At 41.5% G+C, this 27,158-nt stretch overlaps 1 protein-coding gene across 4 annotated transcripts in view; it reads right to left on the reverse strand.

The window, feature by feature from the left end:
• Positions 1-27,158, reverse strand: part of UBE2F (ubiquitin conjugating enzyme E2 F (putative)) — an 81,842-nt gene that overhangs the window by 43,994 nt on the left and 10,690 nt on the right. For 2 of the 4 annotated variants that reach the window (XM_065669731.1, XM_065669729.1), the window contains exons 3-6: positions 25,400-25,429; positions 22,852-22,917; positions 14,584-14,651; positions 4,221-4,291 (exon numbers count right to left, since the gene is read on the reverse strand). In XM_065669731.1, coding sequence (XP_065525803.1) covers positions 4,221-4,291; positions 14,584-14,651; positions 22,852-22,917; positions 25,400-25,429 — 235 coding nt within the window. The remainder of the gene's footprint in view (positions 1-4,220; positions 4,292-14,583; positions 14,652-22,851; positions 22,918-25,399; positions 25,430-27,158) is intronic. The other 2 variants (XM_065669730.1, XM_065669732.1) reach the window with 2 other exon arrangements.

The raw sequence follows: 27,158 nt of genomic DNA on the forward strand, positions 1-27,158 counted from the left end.
TTTTTAATTGAAGTGACTATTCTAGAATTGCCAGGACTTTGCTGTCTCATACAACAGGAGTGCTGTAAAGCTCACCTAGTACTATTTAGGTTGAATAAACATTCTGAAGCTTCCCTTGTGATGCTTGAGAATTAATTTGCAAAAGTAAAGACATGGATAAACCAACTGTGCAAATTCTGCAGCATTTCAGACTACTAAAGCTGGTGAGCAAGTGTATGCAATGGAGCTGGTAAAGGGTCTGGAGCACAGGTGTGATGAGGAACAGCTGAGGGAACTGGGGGTGCTTAGTCTGGAGAAGTGAAGCATCAGGAGGACCTTACTGCTCTCTACAGCCACCTGAAAGGAGGTTGTAGTGAGGTGGAGGTTGGTCTCTTCTACCAGGTAACAAGCAATAAGACAAGATGTAATGGCCTCAAGCTGCACCAGGGGATGTTCAGACTAGATCTTAGGAACAATTCCCTCACCAAGGGAGTGTTCAGGCATTGGAACAGCCTGCCTAGGACAGTGCTGGTGTCACCATCCCTGGAAGTGTTCACAAAGTGTAGATGCGGCTCTCAGTGACATGGGTTAGTGGTGGCCTTGGCAGCGCTGGGGTAAAGTCTGGACTTGATGATCTTACAGGTCTTTCCAAACCTGGTTGACTCTACAGTTCTATGCCTTGAAGCAGAAGCAGCAGGGCTGACAGGAGAGTGAGCACTGCAGCATGAGCAGTCAAGGTGGGGACCTTCACCATGAACAGGGAAGAACAGTACAACACTATTTCCATTTGCTTTGTCTTCAGCAGCAGGACCTGAGAAAAGTCGAGTGCATCCTCAGCCACTGAGGAACTCATAACTGCACTTTAACATCGACTGCTTGTACCTCAGGAGATCTCCCAGATTGATTTCAAATCCTTATATCCAAGTTCCAATGGGAAGACTGCAAAAATCACTACTTTTGAAGCTATAGTAACCAAACGAGCCACTGATGTGACCAGCCAGCTACTCAGCTTGAATTTCCACAAATAACTTCTCATTCTGTGAACAACTCCTATATTGAGAGGTGGGCTGATGCCAACCTCATTAACTTCAACCAAGCCAAGTGCAAGGCCCTACACCTGGGTGAGGGCAATCCCAGGCATAGCTACAGGTTGGGTAGAGAAGAGATTTGGAGCAGTCCTGCAGAGAAGGACTTGGGGATGTTGGTCAGTGAGAAACTGAACATGAGCCAGCTTCAGCATGTGCTTGCAGCCCAGGAAGCCAACTGTGTCCTAGGTTGCATCAAAACAAGCATGACCAGCAGGCTGAAGAAGGTGATCCTGCCCCTCTACTCCACTCTTGTGAGACCTCACTTGCGAGTATTGTGTACAGTTCTGGTGTCCTCAATGTAAGAAGGACAGGGAGCTGTTGGAGCATCCATGATGATGATCAGGGGATGGAGCACCTCCTGTATGAAGACAGGGTGAGAAAGCCTGGAGAAGAGAAGCTGCATGGAGACTTCATGACAGCCTTCCAGTATCTGAAGGGGGCCTCTTCATTGGGGAGAGGGACTCTTCATTAGGAACTGTAGTGACAGGACAAGGGGTAAAGGGTTAAAACTTAAACAGGGGAAGTTTAGATCAGATATAAGGAAGAAGTTCTTTACTGTGAGGGTGGTGAGGCACTGGAACAGGCTGCCCAAGGAAGCTGTGAATGCTCCATCCCTGGCAGTGTTCAAGTCCAGGTTGGATATAGTCTTGGGTGACATGGTTGAGTGTGTGGTGTCCCTGCCCATGGCAGGGGAGTTGGAACTAGATGATGTTAAGGTCCTTTCCAACCCGAACTGTTCTATGATTCTACGAAACTAGATGATACAATTAATCAGTCTTCAAACACTTCTCCATTCAGCAGCCTTTAATATTATCTCATGAAGCAACCAAACCTTAGCTAGCAACATTTACTGATGAAAAAGACACATCCGACAACACTGACCACCTCACCACGTGGCAGAAAAGCAGTGAGATTTGAGTGATTAAACTGTTCTAAAAGCTTATGCAGTCAGGGAGAAAAAAAAAAAAAAACACCTTAAGCATAAATCACATCACTAGGAGTTAAAAAAAAAATAAAACACTAACATGCATTACACACTGTCAAAAGAGTAGTCAACTGGTCTATGTAGTATGCAAGAATATTCTTTCTAGGTATCCCGATGCTTTTCATCCACATGTGGGTATTGCCTCCACTGCACAAGTATGGTCCAGTGTGACCACAATGCATAAAGCACAGAGAAACAAACACTTTTCCTTCCCAAAACTATTACACTGGACCACAAGTTTAATAATTAGGTATGTTTTAATTCAGGGATGACTATTGAACCAGCACATACCATGGTGTGAGGTAAGTTCAGTAAAGAGACAGTTAGGAAAAATACCAATGAGGATTTTTTTTCTGCTTTTAAAAATAACTGAAGCTATTTTAATGTAAAGACTCTTGTATAAGTTGATTGCAGGTACTATATAGAGAGAGCATGCTCCATTATAACAGGCATAAAGCAATCAAAGTTATTTTAGTTTTCCCAACTAAATGCTAAGACATTTCAGAGGTTTGAGATGCTAAAGTATTTGACAGTCAAATAAAGCTGACATTTCAGTGCAAATGCTGAAGAATTACTTCAGCAAAACTATGATGTTCCAACATTATGTTCATCTTTAATGATTAAAACTGTTTAAAGACAAGAAACAGTGACATACGCTCAAGAATGAGAGGCTTTACTTAATCCCAGAAGATGCTGCCCTGTAGTCAGAAGGTTAAACTGTTAGCTGTCATTTGGTGTACAGTATTTCTTGTTCTGATTCTGAACAGCTCACTTACTCATTCTTTTACTTGTGCTATTAGACTCGGATCACCTAAGCTTTCTCCACAAGGACTTAGGGTGGAATTTAAACTGTAAATCAGTCTCCCTACTGTCAAATGACAAGGCACTGAAAAACACTACAGAATTGGTAAAAGTAGCAATATATATTTGCCAAAACAGCTTCTTGTATCACCAGCTTCAAATAATTGTGGACAAGCAGATTTTTACGTAGTTTCAGAGGATTTAGTATGCTTTTCCAGTGTTTTTAAATTCCTGCAGGGAAGGTAAGGTCGATGGACACCAGCCCTCACTGCCTGTAATCCTGCCAGAGTCTGGCACTAGTGAGCACCACATACTACAGCCTCCTCAGGCTGGTTTCTATCACTCTGTTGACAGGAGCTTCTTAGAAGCATGGAGCAGACCACTATAGCTAAAAGCACTGGTATCAGCCCTCTCTCTCTTATCATCTGATGAGCCTGACCTGTCTATGAAGCATGACAGATTGCCCAGTGACAATTTCATTTTCACCAGGACCTTCAGGACTTTGAACACAGCACTAAACCAGTTTTTAAGTGTAGGGGAAATTTAGCTTTTTATTAGACACTAATTTACTACATATGGTGGCAACTGTTTTGGATTTTCAGAACAGCTTTCAGTCTCACTTATATCCATTGCTTCTGTTTCATCTATTTTCATGTCCCATTAACTTGAGAGATGACAGTCATGCTTCTCACTCCTGCTTCTGCTTGGTTTCTGGCCAATTTCACCAGCAAGTACTCGGGATGAAACACTGAAATTACAACATTTCAGAAACTGATTTTGAAGAGGAAACATTTCTGATTTATGAAACATTACAATTTATGTTGCTGGGATAAGCACCCAGCAACAAAAGCCTCTCCCTTCAGTGAAGCTTTTGGGCTTCCTACCTTGACATACACTGTCCCAACTCTGTGTGGTTCTAACTGGTGCATGTGTCTTACAGTGTTAAACATTAAAATAAATGGTAAATATAGAATAATTACTGTCAAAGTTTAAGGGACCTTTTTCCTTCCTTTTTTAAATATAAATGGTTTTCAAGCATGTAACACATTCAGGAATTAAACAAGTAAAACCTTAAGCCCTCTCAGGGCATAAGAACTATACATTTATGGAGGAAGGAAACAATTCAGTTTTGTTTAGATTGGAGTTTACATTTTCAACCCAAGTAGAACAGAATACTAAGTCTGAACCTGAAAAGCCAGGTTCTTCATGGTCTCTAATGACAGCAAGAACAATACTTTCAGTAGATATCAAAGTTCTTAAGGGTCAGATTTGCAGGATCTGTTAAAAAACATATTGGCATGAAAATTACAAACACTCTCTCACGCAGACAAACCTCCAAGATTAAAAATACAGAATGCTTTTACTACCTTAAGCAGATTTCTCCTGTCTCTGTAATGTTCGGATGCCAGATTCTTGTCAAGCATTTTACCTTGGGAGGCTGACAGGAAAGAAAACAAATTACAATGTTATCCCTTCAAATAAAACTGTATCACTGTCACGAATCATAGAACTGAAAGAGGCAAACGTGATATTCACAGCCTAGGTTTGCATGTTAGAAGACACTGGTAACAACCTATGGGAGTTGCACCAGCTTTCTCTGCCCTTTTAGCTACTCTTCACAAAAGCTGGGCTGGTAATTAGGCTTTTTCTCAGAGAAATGTAACTTTAAAGAAAGCCAAGAAAATTTACTCTCTTCACCTGGCTCCTTCAGGGGAAAGAAAACATTGCAGGTCATTCAGTTTCTTAACGCTGGATTTTAAGTGTTAAGAACTTAACATCCTAAGGCTTACCAAATTAGGGGTCTGTTAACCAGCAGAGAATGCAATGGTAGTAACAGCTTCTTTTAAATGCAGACCTTCCTGTTAGCAACTGAATAGAAAGTATTACAAGAAGCATTAAGAAGGTGCTTCATATCTGAACTTCAGACACTAACACAAAAAGCCAAACTTATTTTCAGACAAGATCACCAAATTTCTGAATTCCATATGGTATCTGAAATACAGATTCTTAAAATACAGTCTCATTTGCTCTAGTTTTGTGAAGTAAATAGCAGGTCATAAAAATTCCAGTAGCTTAGCAACAGCATGCTGTTCCATCCCTGCTCTCCAAAGTACAATTTGCAGCTTTCAGTCAAGCAGGTGACTTTTTATAGTAAGTGTACTGGAATACATCAGCACAGACCAGCACCTTTCATCACTTCAATTAAATCACACATTATAGATGGAGCTATTTTTCCTCCACTGATTCCCAGGCAATCTTCAGTTGAGACAAAATAGATTCCTAAGCTGTATTTGCACGCCAAAATGACACGTTCTGTCTTATCACTTTGTTCTCAACTTCCCCCAATCACCTTTTTAGTAAGGTTTTTTTTTTTAACTAAGACTCCTTGGCAAAAAAAACCCAAACAAACAGAAAAACTAAGAATATGCATGGCACTGAGCTACCAATAACGTCTCTTTTAGTCTGGCACTAAAAGAAAAACCACACACACCACCACAACAAATTTACAACATACAATGCAGACATTGATCTTCTCCACTCCTATTTCATATTTGTGCAGCAACTCAAAGGACACTTGGGACTGCCCCAATACTGGATCATGGCACTACTGAAAATGCAGAAAATAGTCTCAAACATTTTACAAATGATTTTTTGTAAATCAAATCAAGATGACTTCAAAACACATGTTCTTAGAAGTTTTCTAATAACACAGCTTTTCATTAGCTACACCTTCACACTGTTTTGAAGGATAATGTCTAGTTCTCAAGGAAGAGGAAGCAGCAGTATTTATTCCATACCAGGAGATCAAGATAAAAGAGTAAATTTCTACTGTATGCACCTTTAAACAGCAAATGCATCAATGAACAGGGAAAAAGTAAGCTTTATACAAACTAAGTAAGGACATGGATCCCTTGGAGCAAGTCCAGACGAGGCCACGGAGATGCTGTGAGGGCTGGAGCAGCTCTGCTCTGGAGACAGAACTGAAAGAGCTGGGCTTGTTCAGTCTGGAGAAGAAAAGGCTCCAAGGAGACCTTAAAGCAGCCCCAATGCGTAAAGGGGCTACAAGAAACTTGGAGAGGGGATCTGGACAAGGGCCTGTATGGACAGGACAAGGGGAATGGCTTTAACCTACCAGAACAGGGGAGACTGAGATGAGCTCTTAGGCAGAAGTTCTTCCCTGTGAAAGTGCTGGGGTGCTGTAACAGAGTGCCCAGAGAAGCTGTGGCTGCCCCATCCCCGGCCATGTTCAAGGCCAGGTTGGACGGGGCTTGGAGCAACCTGCTCTAGTGAAAGGTATCCCTGCCCACAGCAGGGATGTTGGAACTGGATAAGCTTTAAGGTCCCTGCAAACCATTTAATGATTCCATGTTTCTACCACTCTATGATAAATCTTAAAATCCCCAAATTCTGAGTGAATTAATTGCTCTCATTTTTTGTATCATGGAAACAAAAGAATTTCCTTATCCTTTCAAAGTGTTTTTCATTAATAAAAATCAGAAAAAAAACCTAGTTCTGACAGTAAAACAAAGTTTTCTCTTTCTCCTTTTCCTGTTACTCAAACAGGACAACTGCAGCACTATCATTAAATTCGTCTTCAGACAAAACTTCAAGTCTGTTTCAAGTTATATTTGAGTCTTCTTTAGACCAAATTCACACAGGATTTCCTTGAGCTGATGTTTCACTTGAATACATCCAGCCCACTCCAGGTCATACACACGATGCTTTGCACAACAAAGCTTACAAAACCTATTTCATCTCTCAAACTCTTCCTTAACCTCAGATACTGAAAGCTGCACAGGTATATCCAGGCTTCACTGAGGGTTGCAACACAGAATGGATTAATTTTTAGTCCCTTTCTAAGCAGCCATCTACCTTAGTATCTCTCATTAGTTTTGATAGTGAAAAACATCTTTCGCATCCATGACTGGTAAAATCTTGGAGCACATTCTCCTGGATGGCATGCTAAGGCACATGGAAAACAACAAGGTGCTTGGTGACAGCCAGCATGGCTTCACTAAGGGGAAATCCTGCCTGACCAATTTGGTGGCCTTCTATGATGGGGCTACAGAATTGATGGACAAGGGTAAAGCAGTTGATGCCATCTACCTGGACTTGTGCAAAGCGTTTGACACTGTCCCACATGACATCCTTCTCTCTAAATTGGAGAGATATCAATTTGATGGATGGACCACTTGGTGGATAAAGAACTGGCTGGATGGCCACACACAAAGAGTTGTGGTCAATGGCTGAATGTCCAGCTGGAGACCGGTAATGAGTGGTGTCCCTTAGGGATCGGTGTTGGGACCGGTCTTGTTTAACATGTTCATCGCTGACATGGACAGTGGGATTGAGTGCGCCCTCAGCAAGTTTGCCAATAACACCAAGATGTGTGGTCCAGTTGATATGCTGGAGGGAAGGGATGCCATCCAGAGGGACCTTGTGAGGTGGGCTGATGCCAGCCTTATGAAGTTCAACCACGACAAGTGCAAGGTCTTACACCTGGGTCGGAGCAATCCCAGGCACAGCTACAGACTGGGCAAAGAAGAGATTCAGAGCAGCCCTGCAGAGAAGGACTTGGGGGCGCTGGTCGATGAGAAAATGAACATGAGCCGGCTTCAGTGTGCGCTCGCAGCCCAGAAAGCCAACCGTATCCTGGGCTGCATCAAAAGGAGTGTGACCCACATGTCAAAGGAGGTGATCCTGCCCCTCTACTCTGCTCTTGTGAGACCTCACCTGGAGTATTGTGTGCAGTTCTTGTGTCCTCAACATAAAAAGGACATGGAACTGTTGGAACAAGTCTAGAGGAGGGCCACGAGGATGATCAGGGGACTGGAGCACCTCCCGTATTAAGACAGGCTGAGGAAGTTGGGGCTGTTCAGCCTGGAGAAGAGAAGGCTGCGTGGGGACCTAATAGCAGCCTTCCAGTACCTGAAGGGGGCCTATAGGGATGCTGGGGAGGGACTCTTTGTCAGGGACTGGAGTGACAGGACAAGGGGTAACGGGTTCAAACTTAAACAGGGGAAGTTTAAATTGGATATAAGGAGGAAATTCTTTCCTGTTACGGTGGTGAGACACTGGAATGGGTTGCCCAGGGAGGTTGTGAGTGCTCCATCCCTGGCGGTGTTTAAGGCCAGGTTGGATGAAGCCTTGTGTGGGATGGTTTAGTGTGAGGTGTCCCTGTCCATGGCAGGGGGGTTGGAACTAGATGATCTTGATTTCCTTTCCAACCCTAACTATTCTATGATTCTATGATTCCCAAGTCCACTTCAACATATTAGTGAATATAAATACTACAAGAAAGCATTACAAGCATTTGAGAACTAGACATATACTGACTTCAGTTTTGGTGGAAGTTTTGCAGAACAAGCTTCAGAAGTGTCCTACAACTATGACTCCATTTTTTTCTTTACTGTTTCTAAAAAAAACATAACAGCCCAAAAGAGGCATCAACAGGACCAAGCTACAAGCTAACCGAGGCATTTTTTGCCACTCTCCCCCACCAGCTCCTTGAAGAACTTCTTGAGATCAGCTGAAACTGAATGCCAAACACAGCTAAGTGTGTAGTACAGAGACCATGTAGCAGAGAGACACAAGTCAAGGAAAACGAGGTCATACTACTCTTTGAGCTTTTGAGGGACTGGATTAGCCAGCTCCAATAGAGGAAGAAGAGCTGGCTTACAGTAGCAGTGGGTCTGGACACAAGAACTGCCCCTGTCATGCACTCCAGGTCCCTTAGCTTCCTTGCACTGCCTCAAAAGTTCCAGGCAGAGGCATGATGGAGCTCGAGCCCAATTCCCATTCCATCAGTTCCAGAATAAGACTTAAAAGTATGGTCACCAAAGAGCTTGATGAGGCCCCTTAATTGTAACATCTAATTGTTCAGGAACCAAATCCCTTTGGATTGCTTGCTGTTTCCACAACTATCATATTAGCCAGAAAAAGGGCCAAGATAGCAGCTCTGCTGTTAAAACTCCTGGCTATTGACCACTACTAAAGCACCTCAGGACATAAGAATATCAGTAAACAGGAGAGTCTCTGAGGCTGTCTACTCTTACGACATGGCATGTCAAAGCCATGGGAGCTGCAAACAAGGCCTGACTTGCTGTGGCAGGCAGTTTAGTTTTATGTGAACATTAAACCAGATTTGTACTATTCGTCAGGTTCCTTAAAGCACCAAGTCCCTAGTCTTATAGCATCTATTACTTCATCAGCTGTAACTCAAGGCAGAAAAGGAGTTTGTTTCTGAAAAATCAATCCCTTGGTCACTGGATTTCATTATTATTGTTACTTAACATTTGCTCCCATCTCCCACTGACCTCTACTTTCAGGCAGCTGCTCAACCAAAAGAGCAGTGCTTTGGGAACAGATGCTGTGGACACAGAGGTCAGACAACAACACGTGGTGCTAAAGGCATTTGCTGTGTACACCATTAAAGTTTCGCTTGATGTTTCACAGCTTCCTATCTTTATGGACAGCAATATTCCCAGCAGGCTTTGTAAGCACAAACACAAACTTCTGTTTGATTTACAGAAAAGCTCATGGATGTGCAGCCTAACAAGTGTAATACTTTAAATGCCAACTGACAGGTTTACCAACAGATTTTAATACTTCTAATGGCATGGTGGGTTTGAGAACACACTACAGAATTAGCTGGCCCTCCTCCAGTTTTCTTCTCATGATCCCTCTGCAACATCTGTATCAATACCAACTGCTTTCTGTTCTGACACAATATCCTATCACCATCAAAGAAAACAGCCCACAGGCTATCTGGTAAATAATATATTACATTGTTAAAGAAGTCCTTCCTTCACTGTTACAGACTGCTAGCAGTCTTTGTATCATTGTTAATGATATAAAGAACAGCACATTTAAAAAGTATGCAGTGTATTAAGGGCCATTTCATGCATGTATGGATACGCAAGCAGAAATCAGCCAGGAAACAATGAGGAATCAGTGGGGTGACAAATTACTGCTAGCACTGTAGCACAAATCTACCTGAATCATCCTCGTGCCTCCAACAGCTGATTAAAAACAGGAACTCTTTCCAGTTCTCAAGCTCAGATGCTTCTAAAACAATCCACCTCTCCAACAGTCTAAATAGGCTCACATAATTATGGATATAGTGGAAGAACCCTTATTACATCTTACTGCCTTACAGATAATCCTAATAAACATTTCTAATCTTCAGTATAGCAGCTCAATGTACAGAAGTCTGATTAAGCCCTAACCAGCTGAACACACTCTGTTCACAGGCAAGAAGCAGCACTGCACAGCAGTGCTTGCTCCAAAGCATCTCTCCTACATTTTATGCTGTTGAATCTTTGCTCTAAGGAAGTTTATAGCCCAAATACCAAACACTGGTATACATCCTAGTCAGTCATACCTAAAGCCCAAGGATACATTACTTCTCTGTATTCACAGACCCACTACTTTCCAAACAAGCCTCCCATACTTTTATTCCCTGGGCAGAATAATACATCACAGCTGCAGTCCACAATACAAAGTCTTCCTCTTTTGTTATATTTTCTTATACTTTTCCACTACATCATCATTCTAAACATCCACTTCTTTCCCAAGTACAGAAGCAGAATGCTTGCCTATGAGGAAAGAAGGGCAAAAAGAATTGTCCTCCAGAGGAGCACCAAGCATGCAGGATTTTGGTAGCAGAATGCTACAGAAATTAAAGGATGCTTTATATAAACTATACTTTAAATTATGCATTTTGTAGCTTTAAAACCAGATGGTTTTTACTGCAGGCTAAAAAGATTAGCTAGAAAATGGATGCAGGCTCTGAAGCAGGGCTATGACAACTTGCCAGTCTTATCTGGTCTTTTTCACTACCAATACAAACCCACTCACCACTACTGCAAAGAGCTGGATGTAGATGTGCAATATCCCAACCTTGCTTATGGGCTGGTCTGAAGAGCTCTATTAAGAACACTGCCATCACTTTTCAGTCTTCTGCCTGGTAGAAAACAAACTACAGCCTCACCATAATTATCTCAATATTTGTTAACATATACATTTTCATTTATAACCTAACCATAATCCAACTTTCAACCTAAATTACACACAAGCAAGCTTTTTATTTTTGCATTAAAAAACATAATTACCATTTCCTGCAGAATTTCTGAGCAGAGAACTGTAACAGCCAGATTTTTTAATTATAGTAATTGAGAATCAAAAAAATACAGATCCAAATTAACATTCAGCTCTGCTGTTAACACATCACACTTTCCTGCAGCAGGGTTGTTTAGGTAAACCCTTTCAACACAAAACTTTAAGAAATTATAAGGAGTATATATTGTGTATATTCCCCTGTGCCCAACATTGCCACAGTGGTTAAAGTGCTTTTACTGAAGACAACGTCAAAGAACATGGAAGGGTTTCCCCCTTTATACTGATGGCCATGTTTCTCAGGTATGCGATGGAACAATTTAGTCAAGTTAGAACAAGGATGTAATTAATAAACCTTAAACAACCACCTTTGTATTTAGAATAGTTAGGGTTGGAAAGGACCTCAAGATCATCTAGTTCCAACCCCCTGCCATGGACAGGGACACCTCACACTAAACCATCCCACACAAGGCTTCATCCAACCTGGCCTTAAACACCGCCAGGGATGGAGCACTCACAACCTCCCTGGGCAACCCATTCCAGTGTCTCACCACCGTAACAGGAAAGAATTTCCTCCTTATATCCAATCTAAACTTCCCCTGTTTAAGTTTTAACCCGTTACCCCTTGTCCTGTCACTCCAGTCCCTGACAAAGAGTCCCTCCCCAGCATCCCTATAGGCCCCCTTCAGATACTGGAAGGCTGCTATTAGGTCCCCACGCAGCCTTATCTTCTCCAGGCTGAACAGCCCCAACTTCCTCAGCCTGTCTTAATACGGGAGGTGCTCCAGTCCCCTGAACATCCTCGTGGCCTCCTCTGGACTTGTTCCAGCAGTTCCATGTCCTTTTTATGTTGAGGACACCAGAACTGCACACAATACTCCAGGTGAGGTCTCACAAGAGCAGAGTAGAGGGGCAGGATCACCTCCTTCGACCTGCTGGTCACGCTCCTTTTGATGCAGCCCAGGATACGGTTGGCTTTCTGGGCTGCGAGCGCACACTGAAGCCGGCTCATGTTCATTTTCTCATCAACCAGCACCCCCAAGTCCTTCTCTGCAGGGCCGCTCTGAATCTCTTCTTTGCCCAATCTGTAGCTGTGACATTTATAGGGTTACAAGTGTGTGATGGCCTGTATTGTAGTGTGAAATGCTTTGGTGATGTTAAGGGGAACTTAAAAAAGCACAACCCAAACCATACAATGTAAACACTAACACAACTACCTGTACTGAGAGAAGTATATAAATAATGACAGCCAGTATCCTAAACACTTTAAAAACAAAAGAAACCCCAAACACCTTGAGCAGATAATCCTTGACCAATACTATTATGAAAGGAGAGTGAAATGCAAAGCTGTTTCAGAAATGCTGCTGCTCTTTGCATGCATGAACTTTTTATAAGATATAGTGCATGCCCCACAGAATCTCAGACTGGCTTGGGTTGGAAATGACCTTAAAGCTCATCCAGTTCCAACCCCCTGCCACGGGCAGGGACACCTTCCACTAGAGCAGGGTGCTCCAAGCCCCTGTGTCCAACCTGGCCTTGAACACTGCCAGGGTTGGGGCAGCTACAGCTTCTCTGGGCACCCTATGCCAGCACCTCAGCACTTTCACAGGGAAGAACTTCTGCCTAAGAGCTCATCCCAATCTCCTGTCAGGTTAAAGCCATTCTCCCTTGTCCCGGCCCTAAAGGCCCTTGTCAAAAGTATGTATTCATAGACCATAAAGGAACATTAAGAAACTTATGAAGGCATCTTCTGTAACAAAAATTCTAAGTCCTCTGCTTTTAGAAACATAACCTTTCTACTCTGCTAGCAGTCTTAATGAGCCATTCTCCAAGTTCAGTCTGGAAATACTAGCAATTAAATTCCAGACCACTGTACCTCCTTCTTATTTGTATATAAACAATGCTAAAACTGCCACTACGACTTATATATAATGCTGAATTTCACTGTGGTACGTGTGAAAACAAGCCAAAGGTCTCCAGGGTCCTCCCCTACACATTCTTCAGCCTCTTTGAAAGAAGAGCTCAGAACTATCAACACCAAAAGTAATAAAGCAGAAGGATGGGAAAAAGTTATAAAAAAAAAATTATCAAAACTTCTCAGATTGAAGAAAACGAGGCTTCCTTCTTCCCGTAATTCATATACCTAATTGCAAGTACTGAAACCAATGAGTTGAGTTTCCTTCAGTATCAAACTATCAGGACCCAGAATGGCAGGCTTAATTCCTGACAACCAAATGTGGGCCTCAACTGCTTTCCATTTTTGGAGTCAATCTTGTTCTTTTTACAGCAAAACTGGGAAAATAACGTCTGAAGTTATTTTTACTGTAATTGCATCTCCCCTCCCTTGCAAGGTAAAGTACAACAGTGAAATGCCAACACTTCTCATGCCTGAAAAGGCCAAGCTGTCTGAAGCTTTCTATTTACCTACAAAAGACGCCACTATCACATGAAGGTCTTCTGAAAAGCTGTTTCTTTAATAACCATTGACATTGCTACTTTGCAAAGGTATTTAACTGGACAGCCTGGAAGACAACCAGTAGAACTGGCAGAGCTCACTAAGGGAGGCCACTTCTCACCATGTCTGTGCTTTCCAAGTCCTCCACTGCATGCTCTGAACAGTGATTAAGCACACAAATCCAGTACCAGAATATAAGCCACCAGTCTGAAGGCCACAAAGAGGTCTCTGTTCATTTATTGCATCCTTTTCTCTTAGATATGCCAATTTTTGTGAGAATAATCATTAAGATCTCAAGAACAATTAACAGGAAAGAACACATGGGGGTGGCACCTCAGCCACAAGGGAGACTCTCAGGTCTGTCTCATCTGTGCTCCCAATCAGCTTCTGCCACAGAGTTACCAGTAATTATTCTTTAAGGCATATAATATCAAGGCAATAAAAGCCTCAAGGCTGCTTGGCTGCAAACACTGGACTGCAAAAGAATAGTCAGAAAAAATACTACCCCCACTCCCTGGACTCATGACACTGCATCTGGAATCACTGTGTCCCATTTTGAACTCTCCAGTACCAGATATATGGACAAACTGGAGTGAGCCCAGCAGACAGCCACCAAGATAGTGATAAGATCAGAGCACACATAGCACAAGGAGAGTTGAGGGACCTGGATTTGTTCAGCCTGGAGAAGAGGAGGCTGAAGGTGGGGACCCTACTGCTATCTACAACTCTACTAGGAGATGGAATTGGGCTCTTCCGGAGATACACAGTAATTGGTTAAAAGGCCACAGACAAGCTGAGAAATTATTACCTGGAATAGGCAAAAAAAAAAAAATAAATCGAAAATCACAACAAAAGTAGTTAAACATTGAAACAGAGGCCCAGAGAGGCAGCGGAGCCTCCATCCTAAGAGATTTTGAAATGCCAGCTTTCCCAAGCCTTAAGCAACCAAATCCAACTTTTACACTACCCCAACTTTAGGCAGTAATCCAGATGACCCCCAGAAAACTCTAGCCAACCAAGATTTTTCTACAGCCCATGGTATTTTAGTAGCAGATAGAAGACGCTTGCTTAGTGTCAACACCAAGTTCCCTCTGAAGTCCTATTACCTGGAAAGGAAATCTAAACTGACAACTACTAGCTTAATCACAAATACTTACCACCATATTGTAGGCATCAGGAACTTCAGTTTCAAACTGAAACTTTCCACCTTGGTAATAGCCCTCATCTAAAGGAGAAAAAAACCCCAAGGATAAGAGTTAAGTAAGAGAAAATAACAGACACCATATAATACAAAAGATCTGTCATTACAAAGTTTAAAATAATGGCACATGGTTATCATCAAATACTTAACCTAGTTATACGGTAACACCAGCTGCCACCCATCCTCAAAAGAGTGTGAACATGGTCTCTTCCTCCACTCTCAACATCTGTACAGCAGGAATTTTAAGTCAGAAGAGTTAACAGTATCAGAATGACACTGGAAAGCCCACCTTCTGCATCAGACTACCAGGCAATACTGAGACAGAGGAAACTTTGATGGAACTTCTCGTGTCTGTACGAACACAATTCAGCAACACATCAGCCACACAGCATGCAGTACCACAACACGGACCCTTGAAATAGGCTGGATATATACTCCACTTGCTAATGCTAAATCCTGCTAGCACATCTTGTGCTAGCAATCACATAATGAGTAACGGTGTGCAAAAGCATGCTTCAAAGTGTACCACAATAAAAGAGCGAGTTAAACTCTTTTATTGTAGTTATCTATTGATGATCTATCAGTTATGAGAGTCTGTTAGCCTCAGACTCAATAGTGAATTATTAAAAAAGCTAAATTTTAAAATAAGAAATCTGAAAATATGTAGTTGCAGTTGACCAGAGATAATATAGGATAGCAGATAGCCTGCAACTCTTGAGAAGGCTGTGCCTGGAATCAAAAATGCTTGCAAGTGGTCTGAAATGTGCTTTTCATTAAGAAAGGGAAACAGACAGGTACCCAGCCCACACTGGTGGTGTGGGACATCTAAGGAATGCTTAGGCTCAAACTACCTTGTGTACTCTAGCTCTCTGTATCACACAATGTAGCCATGGTGAAGGCCTGAAGGTAAGGGAGGCTGTTTATCACTGTATGACAGTATATTTTTTTAAAGCAACTTTACAAAGGAAAGTTATGTGAAGTGGTCCATAGTTCACAGAAAGTTTTATTATCTAGCTTGTTCCAAACCACTAAAAGAAAATAACTCCTCTACTACAGGTCATCAGAATCCTCATCCAGGACGCTTGCTGTCTTCTGGACTTGCTGCATTGCCAGTTCCTACACAGATCTAGCATGACCTTCTATTTCCTGTTACCAACTACTGCCCCATATCACTTGCTCGAGTTTCAGTCCATGCTACAGTCTCACCACTGTCAGCACAAGCCTGTAGCTTCCACACTGCAACTGCCATAATCACAAGAGGGCAGCCAGCTCCTGCCCTTCTCTTCGCAGCCTCTTACCAACTTGCTTAATGAAAAGAAGAGGGAATCACACTGTTAAATAACACAAACCCTCAGTTATAGGGGGAAGTGAGCCTGTAAAAGTTGATGCTGCCAAAAGATGAGGCTCAACTGCACACCACACCACTCCAAAGGATCTGTGCCTGCAGAACAGCAAAAGAGCTGCTGGGACAATATCACAGTCCAGCTTCTCCCAGGAGCCTGTATAGACTGCAAGAGGCTCAGCACATGAATGGCATCAGAAAGTTTGGGCTTCAACAGTAGCCTAGGCACAGAGTGTGGAAGTAAGAGTGCGACTGGTATTCCCCACCCCACCTAGTGATGTTTCCAGCTGCCTCCACACTCAGCTATGCAAGCTTTAGCCACTGCAAATCTCAGTTTAATAACCTGGCCAGAACGCAGGCTTTTCAAACACGTTCTCCATTGCCACTCCAATCCAGCATTGAAGTATGTTTCATTTATTAAGCAGACTTTTCATGCCCCCTTTGCTTATCAGAAAGTAAATGTACATGCACTGATTTTTATGTAAAGGAAAAAAAAAAAAAAGGCAAGACAAAAGCATTTCTCTTTGTTTTCAAGTATCCCAAGGTAAATAAATAGTAAAGAAGACATTTCTAATGAATGAGATGTAAAAGGTGAGTTATACAAAATATCCCTTTGATGAAACTGCTCCCTGTCAAATGGGCAAAATACTTGAAGCAGGACACTGACTGTTCCAGGAAGGAATGATAAGAAAAATGGTCCATTATTTCCCAGGAGTTCAAACAGCTGAGACACCACCACGTTACCTTCCAGGTCACAGCTAACTGCACTTTATTCACCACCTAGCACACTGTAATAGCTTTTCAACAAAGTGCCAGGAATCCTCACTACTTCCAAGTACGATGTCATCCTGTGTAAAAAACAAAGTTGGCATCATCTCTGGTCAGGACTCTGTGACAGGACTAAAACAAACAAGCCACACCATAGAGGAATTAAGTGCTTATTACAGTGTAAGCCATGTACCCCAAAGCCTTCTATGGGCTCACAAGCCCTTCTCAATCAGATGAAATACCCACATGTGTTTTCATAGGGAGAAGCCTGCTGCAGGTATAGAAAGGTAAAGGAGAAATGCCAACACTTAAGGTTGCTCAGGAAATCGGGCAGCAAAAAGTTACTTTCTTCGACTTATTTTCACTGGTTCCTTTTTGTGGACTTTAAGTGTGCAGACTTTGTGGATTTTGTGGACTTAAAGTGTGCAGCAACAACTCACATTCTACCCCCGCTCATGTGAAATAGGTGCCTATTGATGGATGTGCCTTATGTAAAAGAAAATCCTCAGATTTAATGAACCCTCACTATAATACAATTGTCCTAAAGAAACATTTGAGAATGGCTCCCAGGGAGAAGAGCATGCCAAAAGAGCATAACATTCTTGCCAGTCAAGCAGCAAGACTAAAGCCGTGTTCCACATCTCTGCACATCAAAAGCATGAGGCCCACAGCCTCAGCAGCATGCAGGAACATTAAGGTAGGTCCTTGACTTCAAGCACAAAAGTCACACTGGCATTGCTCAAGAGATGCATGGGTTGAGGAAAAAAGCTGAATAGTTGGTCTTCATTTTCTCTGCTCTTCCCCAACAATGCAGACCTAGCTCAGGATAGCTCCACTTCTACCCAGCTATGGAAGAAATTCCCAGTGTCCATGTGCAGGATGATACCAGAAAAGGCAAGTTCAGCTGGAGGGTACAAGACCAACTGTGCCTCTCTCAATGTGTAAAACCATAACCACAAAGAGTGCAGTTTCCTGCACAATTATGGAGATGAACTGGCATGCAGAGGGTTAAATTATCAGCAGAAAAACAGCAGCATGACCAGGTAGTGAAACAACACCCCTTTTCCTTAACAAAATCATGTTTTAAATCAGCTCAAGCACTTTGTAACCACATATTAACGCCATAGGCTGTAAAAGATACCTCATTTATTAACTCTTGTTTCCTCTTATTCATCTTCCTGTGTTATATGTAAGGCTGAGAAATCTCTGGAAAACTTGTAGCACTTTATACACTGTGCCTTGCACTGCAGGTAATTTCCACATACTTTCATGATGAAGTCTCCCTCAAAGTCAACTCAATACTGTCTTGCATTACAACTCATATTTTATGTTTCAGGTTTCCCTTGGCATCAGTCTATGCTAGCACTAACAAAGAAACGCACCGAGTATGCTACTGGTTCTGTTACAAAACAAGCAAGGATGCATTTGCCAAAGTAGAAGCATAAAGCATCTCTCCTCCCTCCTTCTTTACAATTCTCCCTGTATGTTTGTAAGCTTTTCACTAAAGCCACAATAAAGTATGCTACTCATTACCCATCACCCACAGGTATATTAAACATTCGTATCTCTGGAGAACCTCAGTACCCAGCCAGAAATCTTGCAATGCATTAACAAGATAAGCCTTCATAATCAAGTCATCTTACAGCACCTCAAAGAAGTAAACAGGCTCTTCCACGTGGTACTTTCCTTCCCTGTGTCCCACAGCATCCATACAGACTGGGATAAAGACCCTCAATTTTTTAGGGATGGAACAGGGGTGGGAAAAACTCAAATTCTGGCAGAGTTAATGATGAGGAAATTACTACAATTCAAACACAAAACTGTCAAATAAAATAGCTTTAGCACATAACTTAGGAAGTCGGCCAGTGATGAGACTTTTGCAGAAATGTGAGCTCCAGTTTTCCTCCTACCACTTAAATTTGTCTTCAAGCTGCATTAACAGCCAGCATCTCTCCCACTTCAGTCTGAAGTTTCATTATCAACAACTTGACTATAATCTCAGTTTGCATTCATAAGGCGTTTTGATGGCTAAAACTGCTGTGAAAATACTAAATCAAATAATTTTATCACTTTAAAAGAAAATGCAAGATAATTAGGACAGGCCACAAAGGATATGCTTTTGATAGCAACTCCTTGAATTCACAGCATTGAAATGCTCAGCCATGCTCACCAAGATTTGTCATTTCACAGCACACAAAACAGAGAACAGACACTTTATTAATTCCCTGAAGAACTGGGCTCTAAAATAACCACACCAAACCCAGACTACTCCAACTGTCTGGAAACTGCAGTAATACTGCATGAGCTATACATATTCCTATAGCTTTCCTCATGTGTAAGCTACCTAAAACTCACCTTGTTAATTTATTTTTTTTCCAGGTCATTACCATGTTTTAGTCTCAGATTCCAATTTTGTGCTCCAAATATCAGTGCAGCAGGCAGGACTCTGCCTGCATTGTAAGCATATTTTTCCTAGGTTTTGATCCAAGTGGTACTGGTACAAAAACAAGAACAGAGGCAAGTGTCTGTCTAAAGCATTTTTTTAAAAGAGCAATTGTTTCAGATGACAAAAGGAAGAAGAAGCTTCAGACAGCAGAGAAAGGCAGCAGTATCTGCCTCACGAACACATAGCTTGTCTACTGTAGCAGTAAAATCTAAGTCTTACCCATTTTCTAAGATATATCCACTCAGGGTGCATTGCAGAAAGCTGTAACATAAAGGAATTCCAATTTCTTTAATTACACAAAATCAGCAGTCACCCTTGGCAAGATTTTCTGCAAACACAGTTAATCTAAAAACTGTCACCAGGATAATTTTGTGACATTAAATACTTACTAAGAAAGGTTATTATGAGAAGTGCAGACCAAGGGAGCTGGAAGTAATTTTGATTTGGCAATAAAGTTTATTTTCTTACTCAAATTAGTCTTTCTGTGAGAATATAAAGAAGCCTCTTTCTCTGTCCTTTCAAGTCCAGACCACATAAAACAAAGCGCCGGGCACAGGTGTTATCAATAACATAAGGCTAGAATGCCGACCACAAATGGCATTTCTAGTGTTAAAAACCATGTTCAGTCAGTACCTTCATGGAACCCTGACAGCCAGCTATTTCCAGAAGCTGGCTTGGTGTAAGATTCCTTATAAAAATGTGGTTACAGAATTCAGGCTTTCGTATTAATCAGAATATAAAAGAATTTAAAAATTAGATATGAATAGAAAAGAATTAGCACTGCTCTACCAGATCTATCATATAAGGATGCAACCTCTGTAACTACAAATAAGCAAACTGAGAATCTTAAGGGAGCCAGCAAGAGCCTCCTTCCTGCGCAGACTACCAGCCCTGGCTTACACACGTACTGCATAGGTCTTAAATGAGAACTGCATGGCAGCATTAGGTATTCCCTGGCACCCACAGCTGTGCTGAGCACAGCTCTTGATCCATGATTGGAAAGCTGCAGAGGTATTTGCAAAGTGCTCCCTGAAAAGGCAGATGTATGAGAAGGATTTCTAGAAGGAACTCAGTTCCTCAATGCAAGAGAGTTATAGTCAAGAGGAAAGCAGCATCTTCCTCTGGGCTGTCAAGATTCATGCAACATTGTTTAGACACTACAAAAATAGTTGGCTCAAGCAAAGATTTTTGGGCCATTTGATCCAGAAAAAATCTGTGATGACCACCTAACTGCCTCTGCTATCCCAAAGAAAACTAAGATTTAGCATACTCTAAAGAAAAATCTCAATAACGAAGGCAATCAAAAAGCTACAAAGATTTTCTTGGTATGTGTTCCATTTTGCCTATGAAGAGCTGTGATAAGATGCATCTGATCACACGATTCTGTACCTGAATTATGCACAGCTGAAAATAGATGTTTACTTGGGTCAGACTGCAACTGCAGAGGCTTCAGCTGTGCAGCTATATTTAGAGCAACAAAATGTTAATTAAGATCATATCATTCCCAAGATCATTTCAGCAAGGAAGCTAGCACAAAACCCATGCTCTGCATTTAACTACTGTCTTCTGACTGCAGCATCTTCCTGCACAGCAGTTAACAGTACAAAAATGCCTATGTATTTAGATATTATAGAATTAGTATGAAGAAGCTATCATTGCTTCACATCCCTAACTCACACAGTGATGATCTTGTAAAGTCAACTCCTTTGCAAAACATAATAAAGCAGCATCACATAAACTGGGACAAGCAGACTAAACCTCACCAAGTAAGCATGAAACACATCTCCTGCACAGAATGAGAGGTTAAAAGTCCTGTAACAACACCTGCATTTATTCTTTATTTACAGTGACTAGGGCAGTCTTACTCATTTCCCCATCACAAAAAGAAGTCACATGAATGGCCATGCTAACAAAGACCACCCAAGATCTCCACTGCTGAGGAAGTCCTAGTGGAATTTGGGTAATAAGCAGCAATAGTGACATCTAGTGCTCATTTGACTTCACAATACTGGATTATAAGAAACATTCTTACTACCCTTTGAAGGGTAAACCTTATTTCTATAGGTAAAACATCAGGACGACTGCCATACTGCATTGGAAATCTGTTTAAAATCATAGAATCATAGAATCATAGAATAGTTAGGGTTGGAAAAAACCTCAAGATCATCTAGTTCCAACCCCCCTGCCATAGGCAGGGACACCACACACTAAACCATCCCACACAAGGCTTCATCCAACCTGGCCTTAAACACCGCCAGGGATGGAGCACTCACAACCTCCCTGGGCAACTTACTCCAGCGCTTCACCACCGTAACAGGAAAGAATTTCCTCCTTATATCTAATCTAAACTTCCCCTGTTTAAGTTTGAACCTGTTACCCCTTGTCCTGTCACTCCAGTCCCTGACAAAGAGTCCCTCCCCAGCATCCCTATAGGCCCCTATAGTTCCATGTCCTTTTCATGTTGAGGACACCAGAACTGCACACAATACTCCAGGTGAGGTCTCACAAGACCAGAGTAGAGGGGCAGGATCACCTCCTTCGACCTGCTGGTCATACACCTTTTGATGCAGCCCAGGATAAGGTTGGCTTTCTGGGCTGCGAGCGCACACTGCCGGCTCATGTTCATTTTCTCATCGACCAGCACCCCCAAGTCCTTCTCCGCAGGGCCGCTCTGAATCTCTTCTTTGCCCAGTCTGTAGCTGTGCCTGGGATTGCTCTGACCCAGGTGTAGGACCTTGCACTTGTCATGGTTGAACTTCATAAGGCTGGCACCGGCCCACCTCACAACCGTGTCAGGGTTCCTCTGGATGGCATCCCTTCCCTCCAGCATATGAACCGGACCACCTCTACAAGAATTAGTTAGCAGGGAGATACTGATCCTGACACATCTAACTCAATTCAGTGTACTGCATGTGTCCATGTTCTTATTTAAGGAGTTGCAGAGAGTCCCAAAGGCAAAATACAGCAAAAATAAGTGACCATGAAGTTTAAATAATCTTCCATGAAAATTCATCCATAAAACACAAGCACAACTTTCTATCCTAAAATGGACAGCTATGTGAGTCACTTCAGATGGCTATTAAGAAGCTTATGTGGAAACAGTAAATTCTGAAAACATTTTTATTGAACAGCATGCCAGGAGCTTCACAGTGTGCTTAAGTTGCATTAATAATAAAAGATATTTCCACATACTTGAGTATTCAAAGACTAAGAGACTCCTACTTGTTAAACATCAGACATGCATAGATGTGAAGTTTTCCAGCAGCACTATATCTTTCATCTATCTCTTTACCTCTGCAGAGTCAAGCAACCAGTAAGAAAAGAATAAATTTGTAACAGGGTTGTAGTACAGCAATTTATCTAGATGTGGTCCAAGAATTTTTTCAGCAAATAAAGCCAAGTGGTCTGGAATCAACCAAGAGGAAAAAAAAAAAAATTCAAAGTGAACAAACAAGATCTGATTATTTCCTAAACCTGCTCAATTTTGATTGCCTTTTTATTGGAATCTACTACCCAAAATCCAGCCCAGTTTCTCCACTGCCCCTATACAACCACTGTGTTACAGCCAGTCTGACTAGAAAGTTTACTGGATTCTTGAGCAAACTCTTGGAATTATGTTTCCTTAACACGAACACACACACAAACAAAAGTAATGTTTGAAAAATTACCTGGGGTTACAGTTAGCTGAAAGTAATGAAGCTTGTTTGGGTCAGGAAAATTCACTTTACATGTACCTGTGAAGCAAAAGTATAATTTACATAAGAAAACTGGTTTTCCACTGTTGGGAAAGCAAGTATATCATCTTTCATATTCTCCAAATTCACCCCCGATTAATCCCTACCTTCCAGTCAAGTGATTTCCTCTTACACTTTGTCTCTAAGCACCTCCCCCTATACTGTTACAGGTCACCTGCAGTAATGGAACTTCACTTCTTTGAGCTGAGGTAATCCATGGTGTCTCAAACAGCTTAAAATGCCAAAAGATTTGGTTTTCTGCATAGATTGTAGCTGCATGTTAAGATGACAGCATACAGAATATGGGCATCTCTTCCTTACAAGTTTTTTAATATTAATGTGTGTATCTTAACATTCGATCATACACGTCAGCCTGCAAGAGGTCATGCCTCCACAGCCCCAATGCTCACAAAGGATTATTTATACCTGTAGGGTATAATGAGATACAAGCTTTCTGAAAGCCTCATCCAAAAGCCAGTTCAGCTGTCACACTGAACAAGTTTCTTCTGTATAACCAATTATATGCATTAACATATAGAGCATCACTACAAATCAAACACATTTTATTCTCCGACTAGATGAATTTAAAGAGAACACTGACAATGAAGAACAAGTGTGGAAAAAACCCAGCAACCTGATAAAACTAGTCAGTGGTTTCAGTTCAACAGATGCAAGTTCACCGCATAAAAGCTCTCTGTTTGCATTTCATGACAGAAACCAAGTTGCCTTCCCATGCACAAAACTGGCTTTTCTTGACCATGGCAGAGAAAAGCTGTCAATCTGGCACTAGAAGGTGTATAAATCCATGGATACACTGTTACTCATATTATGCAGCCTTTAGCTTCTTAACCTATCAGGCTGGCTGTTCTTTTTCTGTAATCAAGAAGCCAAATAGTATCAGAGATATAGACCCTATCTGCCTGAAAAAAATAAACAGAACTATACACAAACCCTAGTAATGCATTCACATTGTAGTAACTACAAACCCTGATACGTGTTTCTCAGGTGTTTGTTATCCTAAAGAAGAGTCTACAGAAGAAAATTTTATTCTTCTACAAAATCTCTGTAATTGCCTTCAAGAAAGAAGAACATAGAGTTAAAATAACACCTCTTCCTGACATCCCTTTTTACTGCTTCTATTGAGTATTTTTTGCCCTTGTAACTCCTCCCATAAGGCAGTCTGTACACTGAAAAGCCTGATTTTTAAGATCTGAATATTGACCTGGATTTGGAATCATTAGCAAATAGAAGATGCTCATCAGAAACAGTACTCAGAATTTTACTCTCAACACCTGGAGAGAAAAACACATGGTCAAAGCTCCCCTTAACTGGGGAAAGACTCAAAACATTACAAGCTACCTGCCAGCATAATTGGAGAGAATGTTCACTGGTTTTCTTGCAAGATAAGCATATGGACAAGACAGTGTGAATGCACAGCACAGTAACAGCCTGCACATACATTCTCAGTCTGTTGCAAGCAGCTCCTGCCTCTTTCCCTGCAGGGAACACCGTCTTAGGTTACTCTGAAACAGGAATGTGCACCACAGGAAGTTCTGTAGAGCAAGCAATGAGCTCTGAATGTAACTGAACTTGCTTAAGCAAAAATTTGTTGTGCTCGCCTGTATTCTAAGAACTCATGGTAGAATGATGCTGTTCTAGTCAACACTTGAAAAGAAAGAGAGCTCAGCAGCAACTCAGCTTCACTGTCAACACCCAGCCTTCGCAACAAGCACAGAGCAGTAGGAACTTTACTCCTCTTTATAAAAGGGCTTTGTGTTTTGCTGTCCATTACAGAACTAGGCTTTCTAAAGCAAAGGAACAGAAAACACTTGATTTTTAATTACCTGCCCTCAGCTCTAGAAGCAACAAGCCATTTACCTTGTGCTCTTAAGTGACTACTTTAAAGTGGCTATTAATATTTTCAGCTTTTAGCAGCATAGCATCCATTACAAGTAACATGCCAGGGCTAAAAATCACATAATCTTGCCTTTTATTTTTTTTAAAGGAATATGGATCACTTTAAAAAAAAAAAAAACAAAACTATTTTTCATGAGTGTTTTCACTACTAACCCACACATGAGGTTACAGATTGCATGGGAAAAAGCACTAGGTTGACTTCATGCGTTTCCTGAGAAACTGGTTATTTTCTGAATCAGATCTCCTATTTTGAAAAAGAGGGAATGGAGGAAGAACAGGAGTGAGGTTATAAATGCACACTTCAGTTCCAGGTACCTTTTGGGCGGTTTTACAAGAGGGAAGCTCCCACTCCACCAGCAATCAAATTTTGGAGACAAATACTCAATACTGCTTCCAAAGCACACTAATTGTACTCACTACAATCCCCTTAAGAGGGAGCAACACAGAAAATGAGTGGCAGAGTTTCGCATAGCTTTCCTTCCATTAGCATTCATACTTCAGTCAAAACATTCAGTTCTATAGTCCTTTTCCCCTTAAAAAGCATGCCATTAAACGCTATACTTACAAGGTAAATTAGCTTCAAGTTCTGCAACCTCTGTTGAAAGAAGAAAAAAAACCAACTTATTTATGCAAGCAAAATGCCATTCCTGAAGTCCAAATAGTCAAATCTAATTCAAACGACTCTGTAAATCAAACTTTTACTTAAAAATATAATTAAGCTGCAATGGAAGTTTACCTTGAAATTTCTCTTTAAGCACCACAATTCTTTACTAAAAACTCTCATCTGCCCTACAGTCAAATGTATCCTACTGGGATTAGGAGGTTCAGCTCTGCCAACACTGAAGTGCCAGAGCTTCTAATACCCAGAGCACTGGCATTTCAAAAGGTGGCATTATCCAACCCCCCAAACTTGTTTATATATGGCATTAAAATCTGGAAGGCCAGAATTCCACAGCCTGCAAAACACAAAAGCAGAAAAACCTCAAGAATCAAGGTGCCAGTCCAACGATGAAAACAAGCACAGGAGGTTCACAGCCTGCATGAGCATCAGCACCATCTGCAGTATCTAACAGTTAAAGCTCTTCCACCATCAGCTAGATTGCCTCAGGTCACGCATTGCTTTTGTAGGGAAGCCTCCAAGCATGATAGCACATACTGCACACTTGAAAACAGCTACTGAAACCCTAATTCAAGGGCACTGTCAGATGTGGTCCTGTGCGCAGAAATCAGCATCAAGAGCACCAAAAGAACAGAGCAAGACAAACCTTCACTTCAAGCACCTGGCAGGGTAACATGCACTGCTCAGCGCATCCACTGTACTCCCCTCAAAGCTCTGCACTGTCAAACTCAGGAGTGTTAAGATTTTTCTTTTTTTGCTCCAGTGTCTGTTGGATATTTCATCTGGGAACACAGTTTGCTATAGCTACGCACTCCAATTAAATTTTATTATATTTCCCCTGCATAAAACTTAGAAGGTATTCACAAAAGTAACCAGAGTCAGCTGCATAGCTCCTAGGAGGTGAAGCATATTCCCTTTCTCTACCATGCTATCTTCTCTGGAAGACTCACTGCTTTCTCCCTGTATGTGTATTTTACTGAAATCTTACTTTCAATTACTTTTATTTCACAGAAATATGAATGAGATGCATCAAAACAGCCCTTCTGCCTTTACTTCTAAAGTTCTAGGAATCTTAAATTTAAATAATATGTATCTATGGTTTTGCATTTCCTGTAGAGTTTTTCCCACCACCACCATTTGATTTCTAACTTTGTTTTCTGGTCTGCACAGACACAGTCCACTTATTTGGGCTACCAACAATGTTTAAGAGTTCAACACCAACTCTGAAAAACATAAACCTAAAGAAAATTGTAATTCAGTTTAAGATATAGGGAACTATTGCTTGGTGCAGAACCCAAACTGATCTCATCACAACTAAGAACTCCCTAATTCCCCAGAACTTTCCTTGCATCCATGCTTACCAAACCTGGCTGGGCTCTGCAGTGAACATGATGCATATTTGACTCCCAACTCCCACTTGCTTGGCACAGCCCTGGTAGTCCTACATCTGCAGCCTACTATACTGAGAGAAAAAAACAAACTGGAAGCACTGTTTCACACATACCTAAAATGTTCACAATTGCATTCTAAAATCCCCCACAACACTGGTGACATGCTTCTGCTGAAAGTTTTGAAAGAGAACTGCCTTTAAAAGATACCAAAAATGTAATTTCAGATATAATCAAGGGGGGTGGGATGCTTAACCAGGAAGTAAAACTAAAGACATGGCATTAACCAACTACTGGAGGCTGCAGCTATATAAATG

The sequence above is a fragment of the Lathamus discolor genome, chromosome 3 (genome assembly GCF_037157495.1).
Source record: "Lathamus discolor isolate bLatDis1 chromosome 3, bLatDis1.hap1, whole genome shotgun sequence".
Classification (NCBI taxonomy): Eukaryota; Metazoa; Chordata; class Aves; order Psittaciformes; family Psittacidae; genus Lathamus; species Lathamus discolor.